Source organism: Centroberyx affinis, unplaced genomic scaffold, assembly GCF_046629955.1.
Source record: "Centroberyx affinis isolate AG114_WGS23_722 - 3 ecotype Tasmania unplaced genomic scaffold, CSIRO-AGI_Caff_v1 ptg000859l_1, whole genome shotgun sequence".
Classification (NCBI taxonomy): Eukaryota; Metazoa; Chordata; class Actinopteri; order Beryciformes; family Berycidae; genus Centroberyx; species Centroberyx affinis.
Window position 1 is genome coordinate 379,522 of NW_027279453.1, and position 12,534 is coordinate 392,055.

At 44.0% G+C, this 12,534-nt stretch overlaps 1 protein-coding gene across 1 annotated transcript; it reads right to left on the reverse strand.

The window, feature by feature from the left end:
- Positions 1 to 1,639: 1,639 nt before the first annotated feature.
- On the reverse strand, positions 1,640 to 11,393 carry npc1l1 (NPC1-like 1). The gene is given in 22 exon segments (XM_071521115.1): positions 1,640 to 1,878; positions 2,000 to 2,162; positions 2,333 to 2,446; positions 2,948 to 3,179; positions 3,325 to 3,475; positions 3,589 to 3,644; positions 3,748 to 3,877; positions 4,036 to 4,163; positions 5,067 to 5,257; positions 5,386 to 5,475; positions 5,894 to 6,159; positions 6,432 to 6,546; positions 6,657 to 6,839; positions 7,300 to 7,428; positions 7,844 to 8,016; positions 8,132 to 8,232; positions 8,382 to 8,605; positions 8,755 to 9,048; positions 9,281 to 9,912; positions 9,915 to 10,188; positions 10,397 to 10,558; positions 11,352 to 11,393. Coding segments are annotated over 22 exon segments (4,089 nt in total).
- Between the last annotated feature and the right edge of the window lie 1,141 nt (positions 11,394 to 12,534).

Consider the following 12,534-nt stretch of genomic DNA (forward strand, 5'->3'; position numbering starts at 1 on the left):
TAGAGAGATGATTCATAGATCAGCTGAGTGATGTCAGATCCGATCTATTTATTATATGTCTGTACCATAGAGTGAGCTCAACCAGAGAAGAAAAAAGTTATTTATATTTTTCCTCAAGACTGTATTATAATTTAAAAAGATTTTTTTTTTCTTTTTTGCCTGAATCGTGGTTTCCCTTGTATAATGTGTACAGTATGTTTTGGGGGCATTGATGACCTAAAGAAGCATACAATCCTATCAAAGGGATGCATTGTTAATAAAACAAAATTTTGAAATACCCAAACTCTTTGACATTTTGCTCAGTTCCTGTAATAATGCTTCATTTGTAACTTTTCTCTTCATTTCCTCATGTACACTGAAAATCTCAAACACCCCTAGGTCTGAAACAACCGTTCTGCTTCAACCATGAATCAGGAATCTCCTGTAAAGGCCCAGGTTGTCCTGTAGAATTTGTGCATCCTGATGTACCGGCATGGTGTCCACACGTTGAATAACTTCCAATACTGAACTGCTGTCTGCCTCCACAGCACTAATTTCTACCCATACTTATTGACTAAACTCTTGTTCCTGATTCACGTTTGGTTGCTCGGTGAGTCTGACTGAACTCCAGTCTACAACCCTTGAACCCGGTTCTCCAATCATTCATTTTGACAGTCAAAGAAGTGCCTGGTAAAGAAAAGATACATGAAAGATGCACAAATTTCTTTAACACTTGATGACACAAAGCCATTGAATCGGCTTCACACAGATAAGTACAAAATTAAGACATCCTTCTGGGCCTGATGTGGCCTTTCTTATAGTTTAAAGTGCTCCACAGTTGTTTATTTCCTACTTAACACAACATATCTCAGATTCATAATACTAACAATCCAGAAATTAAAGAAACCAGGAAATAAACTATTGAATTGTAATGGATATTGGTAGTACTATGCCCTATTCATTATTCCACAACTATCATAGAAAACTAAGATGCCAAAAATGTTCAACTAAGGATTCCATTCACATAATAATAATTTAATATTTTTGCACTGATTGTACATTTTACACTCGATACTGCTATTGGAAAAACTAAAATATTAAATGCTGGAGTGTGTCTGTTCCTTTAAATCACCCTAAACACAGTGTTAACGTGAAACATTCAAACATACAAAATAATTACATTAAATAAACATGTTTAACTCACAACCATCCCAAAAGTACAAAATGACTAAGTCAAGTATATTGTCTACCATATCTGTAAATGGACAAGTGAAAAACTCCTGGCTAGCTGCACCGCCTGTCAAGTGAGAAAAGTCACGTCATTTTCCACAGGAAAGTCAGAGCATCTTCATTAACTGTTCACTACATCTACAGTAGTGTAGCTCTTTCTGCTCTTGACTCTCATTCCAGTAGTCCGCTCTTTGCTTGTTCAGAAATATTGCACAGTTGTGTGTTGCGGTCTTCGGTCCCAGCAATGCATTCATGGCTATGAGGTACATAGCCATGGTTGATGATTTCCATGTCAAGTCAAATGAAGGCCATATAACCCTGTGTTTGCCATCTCTCTCCTTTTCTTTGTCCATCCTTGTCCCTTTCATTATGGAGGTATATATTTAAGAGTTTGAAAACAATAAGTTCAGTTTGTCCCGCTGTTACGTGCTCAGAAACGGTCAATTTTCTCCTCTTTCTCCATCTGTTCTTTTGCTATAATTTCTGAAGGTCTGCTGCTTTCTGTGGTAGACTTTATGGAGATGGAGTCTGGGTCCTGTTTGTTCTCATTGTCCTCGTAGCTCAAGTTCTCATAGACTCGCTTAGCGTTGCTACTCAGCTCCAGCTCCTGGTTGGCCTTCGCCTCGGCCTGCTGGAGCTGCAGCAGCACTGCCTTGTTCACACCAGGACCTGAGAAATTAGAGTCAACGTGAGAAAAGATTCCGTCTTACAGCCATTCCTGAATAGTCTACACTTTTATTTCTCTGTTCCTCTCTCTCTCTCTCTCTCTCACACACATAGACATACATACCAATGTAGCTGAGCAGCACAGGGAGGAAGATGAGTCCGTGAACCATCCCCAGCAGTGTGATGACCAGGTTTAACCGGAAGAAGAAGATCTGGATGAGCTGGGCTTTGGCGAACGCCAGCACTATGATGCCTGGCAGGTTGGTCATAGCAACACCGGCAAACACCTTTAGGACACAAAGACAATACACTCAACTCAGGCAGCTCTTATGGTCGATATACAGGAAACACTTCCAGTGAATGTTTTGTGCATTTGGTTGTTGCTTCAAAATGATGTTTAATAATATTAACTGATCTCAGTGTCTAGATTGCTGTATGTTAATATAGATCTACTGACCGCACTGCCCATGTTGGCTGTAGCCTCCATCGCCCTTTCCACATGTGTGGGCTTAGTGCTGAGGGCGAAGGATCTTGTCAGATGGGACACAAACTCAACAGAGATGCCCACTGCCTGGAGATAATATAGAGAGAAAAGGTTTGTTAGTTTTGTTTTTACACCTTCTTGAACATAATTGATAGTAAAGCAAGGAATGACCTGATAGGATCACTATTATTGTTTATAAACAAACAAGCAAACAAGAACAAAAAAATGATATGCACATTTTCATAAACAGTAATTATCATTAAAAGGTTTGACTATAATTTCATACATAATTTCAAGCAAGCACATGTTATGTGAAGTTGAATGCAATAGTGGTAAGCAAAGCAAGACTATAAAGTACAGCAGTGGTGTATGTGTGTGAGAAAGAGACAGAGGTGAGGAATAAAATAAGGTGTGGCCCATATTTAGGGTAAAGATCTCTTAGATTTTCTTCGAACACCCAAACCTCTGATTTATCTGTCCTTTTGTTCAATATCAGAAAACTGGAATCCAAATATAGGATCTATAAGCCAGATTAATGTCTGCAAGGCTCAGGAAATAAGTCACTTCTGATCATAGCCCTGCCCTTACCGTGACCAGATTGATGAGGGCCACTGCGTTGTAATCGATGCCCCAGAGTGTCATGACACCAACGGTATCCACGATGATCATGACGATGGTGAGCAGGTTGAGCAGGCCGGACAGCAGGTCCATACCCAGTAGCAGACAGCACACCACAAAGGTCGGCAGCAGGCACAGTGAGATGTTGAAGAGTCCCTCTGGCACAATAGTCAGGTACTGCTCATAAAATACATAAGTCACCCTGGACGGGAGAGGAGGGAGACACAGCAATTTTCAGAAACTACAGAGTAGTTGCACAACTTTTCATAGGTTTGATGGACAACTCAATAGAAACAGCCCAAGATGATATGAAGAAAGGCAAAAAGAGACTGGGTGTGAGTACATACGTGTAGGGAAAGACCTCAAAGTCGGGCGAGGTGCCCGGTACGGCCCTCATGCCCATGGTGATGTTGTGTGCCAGCTCTCTGGCCTTCTGCAACGCTGCAGTGAACTCCTTAGAGTTGGTCAGAGGCGTATGGTAAGCCATGAACCGAGAGGCTGGGAGCAGAGGGAGACGGGGGTCAAGTTCAAGTTCAGATACGTGCAGCATTTTCATCTAAATTAATATAACATCTTTGACTGCATCGGGATGATTTGGGCTGATTCCTTACCTATAATTTCACCACTCCCATCTCTCACCACAGCCTTGTCATAGGCTCCGAGGCCACTGTTAGAAGAGAGACAATAGGAGGTGAGACAACATGGACATTTTGTGTGAATGCTGTTTTGATGTTGTGATGTTTGTTTTTGTGTGAAACTACAGTACTCACCCTTTGGGACACTGCAGGTCAGGCCTGTTACCCAGGAAGTCAGGGAGGAAGCGGTTGAATTGCTCCACATTGGGCCTGAGGACGCCGTTAGGGGGAGGAGTCATACACTTCCGTCCACAAAGAATAGGAGCTGTGGAGACGTGGGAGAAGAGCTGGTGTTAATCAAGGACAGTCTGTGTCTTTGTTCACACAAGGAATTATGTAAAACTGTTACTGCTTAGAATGTGCGCCACAGTGCTATTTTGGACATTGAAATCTACATAAAAAGTGCTAAGCAGTAATTCTCACATTTGTCCGCAGAGCAGAACTTTCCGGTATTAGGACCAAGGGTGTATAGACGACAACATTTGGATCCAGGGTTCAGCCAGTCAATGAAATCATCCACCCAGGAGTTAGCAGGAATAGCCATGTAGGATCTACAGAGGCAGAGGTGGAAATACAGTCAGAATACAATCTCTCCATGTTGACATTTGATAATGATAAAGAGGCTATAAACGGTGTCATATCTTTGTGATGCTTAAGAACTGTTGCTTCACATTACTGAAGAAGTTGTTTGGTTTTCGTGGGAGTTTTTCCTTGTTCTCAGTTGAGGGCGTTGTGAAGCCCTTTGAGACTGTAACAGTGATTCACCTGTACAAATAAACTTGACTTGAATTAAACTGGATTCATTCTGAGTAAGCATTTGGACTGACTCCAAACCAAACAACCAGAATGTTGTTAACATTCCAACTCAAGTTAAAGAGTAACTAAACCCCAAATCCAAATCTGTGTAAAGCCTGACATCTTACGGTAAAAACCAGGATACTGAAATTGTCATATGCTATTGGCTGATCTTTGGTGCCAGGTGATGTCACCTTCTATAGAGCACAACAGGTGGTGACATCACCTGGCACCGAAGATCAGCCAATAGCAGAAATTTACTAACAAGCCCTATTAATTTGCCTGGCTTGCCTGGCTGTCTTGGCTTCCCCTTCTATACATTCATTTGGACAGTAGGGTGATCATTTAGAGGCAGCTTTTATCTGCTGGATGCTGTTCACGTAACTGAGTTGATCATTAACTGATCTGATTGGCCAGTATGTAAAAGGTTGCTGCGAGGATATCAGCAGGTTCAAGGCTTGTGTCGGAGGGAAAGTCATGATGTGATGTGAAGGAAGAGAACCACACTTCACAACTTCACAACACTGAGCAAAGGAACTACTGGAAGCAGAGTTTGATTGTACAGCAGTATGTTGTCATGAAGTGTTATGAAGTGTACAGTTTGTCTCGAGTAGGCCTAAATTTCATCCTGTCCAGATTATGATTATGAATCTACTCACAGTTCAGGGTAGTCGGTGGCGTACTGGATCTTCTGGGTGAGCGAGAACTGATCACAACCCACGCTGGAGCAGACTGCGTTCATGCCTGCCGTAGTAGTGAAGTTGAAGCCCTTTGTTGTTACGAAATAAGTCGGGACCCCCACCTCAAAGTATTTGTACAGGTATTTGAAATAATCCAGCATATAGGAGCCCTGCACCAAAAACAAAATACTATCAGTAAGGTGACATAGTAAAAGGAGAACCATTCATTTACAATTTATATAGTCAGGGAATTCATGAGCAGCTTGAACCTGACAGTCATACAGCAGCGCTTACTCACCTTAGGCATAGCCAGCTCCTGATCCAGACCCACAGTCACATGAAACATCAGGAACACAGAACTGCATACCATGAAGATGAAAACCACCATCTGGACAGAACACAGAGGACAGAATGAGAGAATATTCTACAATCACCTAGTTGAGATTTCTATAGTCCAGAGTTGAAATGGTTCTCAGCCTTGCCATGGCTAGTATATATGACACAAAATGCCGAATCACACCAGATGATTGTTTGGAAATGTCACATAAAGCCCATTATGATCACAGAAGAGTTTATAGTAAAATATTAGCCTGGGATGATAAGCAAATTTCATTTTCTTGGATGAAGAACAAGTATGATTTTAGGCTTATTTCATTGGATTTCAATGAAGTTAATGTAGTACACTTTGGATTTCATGACATTTAAAGCTCAATGGTTGAACGACTGTGAATCTATCTTGCGTAGCCAATACTGCACATGTTAACTGTCAGTGAATGTTATTGCTGGAGAAGGAGCCGCGGCCTTACCACTATGACCCTGGAGACAGGGTGCAGCAGGACAGGGGCGTAGTATTTCCTCATGAAGGGCAGCAGGAAGCCCTCGTTTGGCTTGTTGGGACGCTGGGTTGACACTGTCACGCAGCAGACCAGCTCGCAGCGGTTGCCGTCTTGTCGCCGGGCGTCCAGGGACAGCAGTGCCACAAAGGCTGTCATCTGGAGCACGAAGTCCATGAGCACAGCCAGAGCCGCGTACAGAGCAAAGGACTTCACTGCTGGCATGGTGGACAGAGCCCCTGGGGTAGCAGTGGAGATACGTGGTTAGAGTTTGACACACTGCACAGAAACCCCATAGTCCCTTCATACAGCCTGCATGTGTACAGAATTGATTGGATGGGATGGAATGATGCCAGGGAATAGACAATGGTGTTTGCCACCATGTGGGATTGATGAAGGAATGCATTCAGCTCTATCATATGAGTGTTACCTATTGCACCCATTGTTCATTGTTATTAGTCAAGTTTATCATTGTTTCAAATTTTTATGTTCTGTATGCAAACATTCTTACCAAGGAAGAAGCAGACCGACTCTGACATACTGCACAGGAGCATGCTGGGAGCTACGTTTCCAAGGACGCGACCAATCTGCTCCTCTCTTCTCTCACCGGGCCTCCGTACATCTCTCTGTAAGGTAGAGCAAGGCAACACTCTTTTAGTCATCGAAAATGACAAAAACATTGCCCCTCTCGCTCACACACATGCACACACATAACACAACACAAACAAACACACACCTGGTACTCCAGCACGAAGATGAAGATGTTGTCCGCTCCGACAGCTAGCACCAGGAAGGGGACGACCTGCAGAATGACCAACGAGGAGGGGATGCCGATCCAGGCGTAGAAGCCCATGGAGGCCAGGACAGAACAGCCGACCACCAGGATCCCACCCAGACCCACCAGGAACTTAGAGTCCACCTGCAGGACACAACAGGCTCTACAGCTGAGCGGTGGAACGCATTCAATTTGGAGTATATGAAAGTGGCCTTGGAGTAGAGATAAGGGCCCATTATGTATATTCATTCATTTCTTGCTGATATTTTTCCTTATCTATTGCTTACATCATGTATTGTATAAGTACAGGGGCAGTAAAAGCAGGTGTTTTAAACTGACAAGTTATGTATTCAATTCTGACTGTACAGCTGACACATACTATCTACTCTCCTCTTATCATATACGTGATAAGTACTATCACATCGGTCTTATCCTCACCCAGGTACATATTGTATACCTGTGTGTTTATAGTAGGTACTGTATGTCCCTATAGGTTTAAGGTAAGTCTTCTCAAGTGCTTCTCCCATCCAAGTTAAGTAACAACAGCTTAAATGCTGAGGACTGTGAAATAAGGTGTAGTAAAGTTAAGACAATGCAGTCTTACCAGTATGCGTTTCCAAGAAGAGTATTCTCCCAGTGCCACAGCAATGTAAATAAAGACCACCGCATAGCTGATCATGAAGATGGGGATATCCTCGGCTGTTGTCCTGTTAATCTCATCCTCCAGAGACCTCTGTGGACAGAGAGTGAGAGAGAGAGAGAGAGAGAGAGAGAGAGTGAGGGAAGCAGGGAGAGGCAAATGATTAGGAGGAAAGAGGATGTGGTGATAGAAAAAGGGAAGGGATGATTTAAAATGAGTAATTGAGGAAAGAAGAGAGGGAGCGGTGGCAATTATACATTTTTACAATTCAAAACATCTTTGGAAAAGCAGAAGCAGCAGATCTTTATCAGCATGGTTATTGCTTAGTCACAGTTACTGTGTCAACTGTAGGTTTGCTGTTCAGCCACCCTGAAATCCACTGAAATGTATTTCTGATAATTCTGATAGGTTTCTTATCAGGTGGCACCAGAGTCGAAGCTAACTACGTCTTTGTGCGTTTTTCATTATGCAACAGATAAATTATGCGATTACATTATATTTACAGTACCTCTGCCATGTATGCAAAGGTGAAGTTGGTGTTAGGGTTTCTCTGGTATTCTTGGACAATATCCAGGAACAGTTTCTCCCACTGCAGCGCCACTTTGAACTTCACATTGTCGCGAGCGTAGTTGTTGAGGGAGATGGTCAGGATGAGAGCTTCAGCATTGGTGTAGTCCTCATCTGAGACAGGTGAACAATGTGTCAAAGTGGTTTAGTAAGCCTTGTTGTGTGGTGTAGTGTGCTGACGCTATAGGTGTACAATGTGAATACAGTGATGGTACTGAAAGTCACTCACTCTCATAGCCTCCCACAGCCAGAAAGGGGAAGACTGGAGCTCCATAGTCAGCCATGCAGCTCATGCCTAAATCAGTGATGTCTTTGAAAGACAAGGGAGAGCTGGAGAAGAGATGGGGGTAGAGTAAGGAATGTTATGTTTAGTAACCGAGTGATTTTAAGATATTTTTACAGTCACACAAATAGTCATTTCTTCCACTTCCGTTTGATGAAACTAATTTGAGAACCATTCCATTTTATTTCATCCTTACTTGACGCAGTAGACGAAGTGGTCTCTCCAGTCCACCTCTTGAGTCACTCCTAACTCTGTCATGTTGATCTTAGCGTTGAGGTTGGCCAGGCTGTTCTGGAAGTACTGGGGCAGGCTGTTGACTGCACAGTCCGTCAGGGAGGGGTTGGATGGGTTCAGCGGGGCGAAACACACATCCTTCAGACTCGCTGTGCGGTTCAGATCATCAGACCAGAACTCTATGTTCTATAAATAGATGTAGGATAGTGGAGGCATCAATGCATCAAACTTTTGCATGGCTTTTGATGTTTCCAATTAGATGAAATCTTACTCTGATATAATACATGATACAAATACATACTGGCAACACACGACTCTGGTTATGCGGTCTTTACCTGTATCCGTTTCTGGAGCTCCAGCAGCTCAATAATGAGATCTTTGGAGATGATGCCACTGAAGTTCTGCTGTCCAAACAACAAAGAGTTATAGATGTGACCTTTTCTGCCCGGCGCTGTCAAGATCAGCTGGTTCGTTCTGAAGAACGGGTCAAAGTATTTGTCGTGGAAGTCCTTCTCCCTGCGGGCCCGGCTGTCGGGAGCAGACCACAGCTGGACGGGGTCTGTGGTGAGCTCAATATGCATAAGGCCAGTAGCGAAGGCAGCCACAGCTATGGCAGACACTAGAAGCACCTTGAATGAAGATTAACAATGAACAAATGAGCCGGTTCATGAATGACCACACAAGAAACCACACTCATATATTCTTCATCTCATTGACAACTAGTTTCTATCTCAATTACGGTGCTTATGTCAAAGAAAACAACTTTAAAAACATCTTAAAACATCATTTTGAAAGCATCTTTAATGATGCCTGCATGTAGTAAATTCCACTTTGGCTCATTTAAAACCTTGAGGAACCAACCTTGAGGGGGTGTGAGGCCATGAGAGTTCCCCACTTCCAAAACATAGAGCCCAGGAACTCTTGAGCGGCCAGGCTGTTCCTGTCAGCAAAAGTCACCTCGGACGGATCGATGAGCTGCTGGGTCACAATGTTCCCATTCTGGTCCTTGCCTTTCCCCTTTCCTCTTCCTTTCTCTTCATCCTTCCTTCCTCTCTTCACCCAGCAAGAGACAGACAGGTAGAGCAGGAAGGCGAGTAGCAGGAGACAGAGCAAGATGATAGAAACCACCAGGAAGCCGTCTATCCCCATCAGTCTGAAGGGTGCGGTGGGCTGTGGAGGATCGGGCATAGCCGGGCACGACTCCTGGCAGTCCTGGCAGGAGCAGACCAGTCCTCCGGACGGTGTGGTCTCGTTGCACTTCAGCGCCCGCCCGTTGTAGGGAACCACACCCTCGGGCAATCCCTCGGTGACTCCCTCAGGTATGAGCCTGAAATCGATGTCCAGTGGCGCCAAGCCATTGCTGGAGTCTCCCTGGAAGTCGTACCAGCGCTGCGGGGTACACAGCTTGGCACCATAGCGACCACACATGGTGGCGATGGCGAAGCCTCCTGTGGCGGGGATCCTGACGTTCTCACAGGACTGGAACGAAGCGTCGCAAAGGTGGTGGAGAGGAATGCCTGGTAGCCCACTACAACCTCCCTCTCCTTGCCCAAGTAGGTGACGTTCATGGTCTTTGTGACATTTACTGCCTGGCTCTGGTTGGGGCTGCAGGTGTTGATGCAGTGCAGGTGGGCAAAGTTTTCGGTGCAGGAGGGGCAGCGGATCAGCACAGCCTTGGACAGGGTCAGACTCATTTCCAGGGACTTAATCTGCTTTACTGAGCAGCAGGCATAGGTGTTGTTCTCTCCACGGTCCAGCATGGGGCACACCTGCAGCAAGAACAAGGTGCTATGCTGTGACTCGGTGCTATGTTGTGATTTTCACTAAAATCTTATGTTTTTCCCTTCAATCTTAAACCAAAAGTATAGACTTTCTCTTATTTGTTGTGTACATATTCTATCCATTTCCATGCTTTATTCTGCCCTTTCCTCTGCCTCTTTTCTACTTCCAGCAAAACACCAAGCAGGATCTACTGACCTCTGCGAGTCTCCTGTAGTGTTCTCCGGTGAGGGCTCGGGCCGGGCTGTAGTTGAGGCAGGGGACGATAGGAGGAATGAGGGTTTCTCCCAGCGAGGGATTACGCCCACACTCCTCATAGAAGGCACAGTAGCCTGGCTCATGTTGGGCCTCAGACAGGACCTGGGTGGGAGACAGAGAAACACAGTTTCACAGTAGGGAAAACTGTAGAATCACAGTAGGGAAAACTGGTCTTATTAATGCCGTCATATCCTTAACACTGTACTGTGTCCTGCCATGTCAGCTAGTTAGCGTATCCTTGTAGAGACAATAAAATGAAGAGATAGTTACTGTATGTTCAAGGTTGGAATAAAACCACAGTCCACCTCTGGGATATAACGAGAAGATAACAATTGCCAGATTATTGCTATTTGTAGTAAACAAAACATTGGGAATTAATGTATCCTTACATATCAATAAAACAATTTAATAAAGATCTTACAAACTGACTTTCCACATAGTCACACCTTGATCAAGAGCGGAGTTTGTAAGATAGCCACGGGGAACATTTAAGGATACAATACGGTGTGTCCATTCAATTACCCAGTGAAATAATAAATTCAAGGTTCAATTACTTTATCTCTCTTTTTTCACTCTTTTGGCATGAACCAAAAATAGCAGAAAAGTTCCTGGACCCTGACCAGTGAGTAAACTTTACCATCACTCACTACAAAGAATGAAAACAGCGGCTTGCCTGCACAGTCCATGTAGTCTGGATGAAGTCACTAATCACATTCTACTAAGATACTATAATAACTGGTAATACTGGAAGAAGATGAGAGTGTTAGTAAATCACTGTGAGGTTATTACACTGTTTAATTTCTCGAGTGTTAAAAGCAGCATATTCATATTAGAGTACACCACAGCACTGCACCCCTAACAAAGAAATATTGTTGATTGAGATGGACCAACTTACCAGACAAGCCAGAAGAGAGATCAAGGAAGCGGCACGGGTCATGATTACATTCCAGAGCAGCACCAAAAGAGTCCGGATCCTCAAGTATAGAAAAAATGGAGTGTATATGAGTTGCCCGGTTGCGTGTCAGTCCTCCTCTCTCTCCTACCGTCTATCTATCTGTTTGTCTGTCTGACTGAGCTGTGAGGGCCCAGGGGTTGGGAAGGGAGAGACATGACATGGCCAGCGTCACCACTCCTGTGATGTCACACCTGGTTTATCTGGCCTGATGCAGTGAGTGCCAATCACAGCTATGGGCGATCATTTCCTCTGTCTGATCATTAACATGGGTGGGATGATTATAGGGTTGCTGGGGAGATTCAAAGCAACTGGGAGAAACTATGGGAGATTCCAAAATAACAGATCCAAAATATGGACCCCACCCCGTCGTCACCTGTCTCTTCGCCACCTCAGCCAGGCGTTACTGCTGACCCTCTGCAACTTTTGTTGTTGCCATTGAAGATAGATAGATAGATAGATAGATAGGTAGATAGATAGAGAGAGAGAGAGAGAAAGATAGAGAGAGAGAGAGAGAGAGAGAGAGAGAGAGAGAGAGAGAGAGAGAGAGAGAGAGGGTGAGTTTGCATATTTGCTGGCTGATGTTTTCCCCTCATGACTGATGACAGGTTATTTGTGTAACTGAATGTGAATCCCGTTGGATCAATGTTTCAGTTTCGCGCTTTATAAAAATCTGTGCAATTAACCTTGTACTTTACTGCCTGAAATAAATTCCAGCACAACATTGGTGTGCAGTTTCATTCAGTTCACTCAGTCTCAATACAGTTTGAGCAGGTGAACTGTATTGTTTTAGGTGCAGTATCTCAGTTGATTCCACCTAAAGTTCAGCATTACTAATGGTTTTGCTCCTCTGCTACCACATCCAGTATATTGGTCAATCAGAATCAATTCAGACAAGCACACAGGCCTTCTTATTGTAGTAAGGGATAATTCAATGCGTACCTAATGCTGAGTACAGTGGGCTACAATTTTCAAGAACGTTAGTTATCAGGGCCTTTGGACAGCTCCAATGTGTCCCTGCTTGCAGGCTATCTGTTGTGTAAGGGGTGGAGAGAGAAGAGAGACGGCCAGCCCTTCAATCAGCAACCGTTAGTCCAGAAGTCCTTGACACACTTTACCACAATTT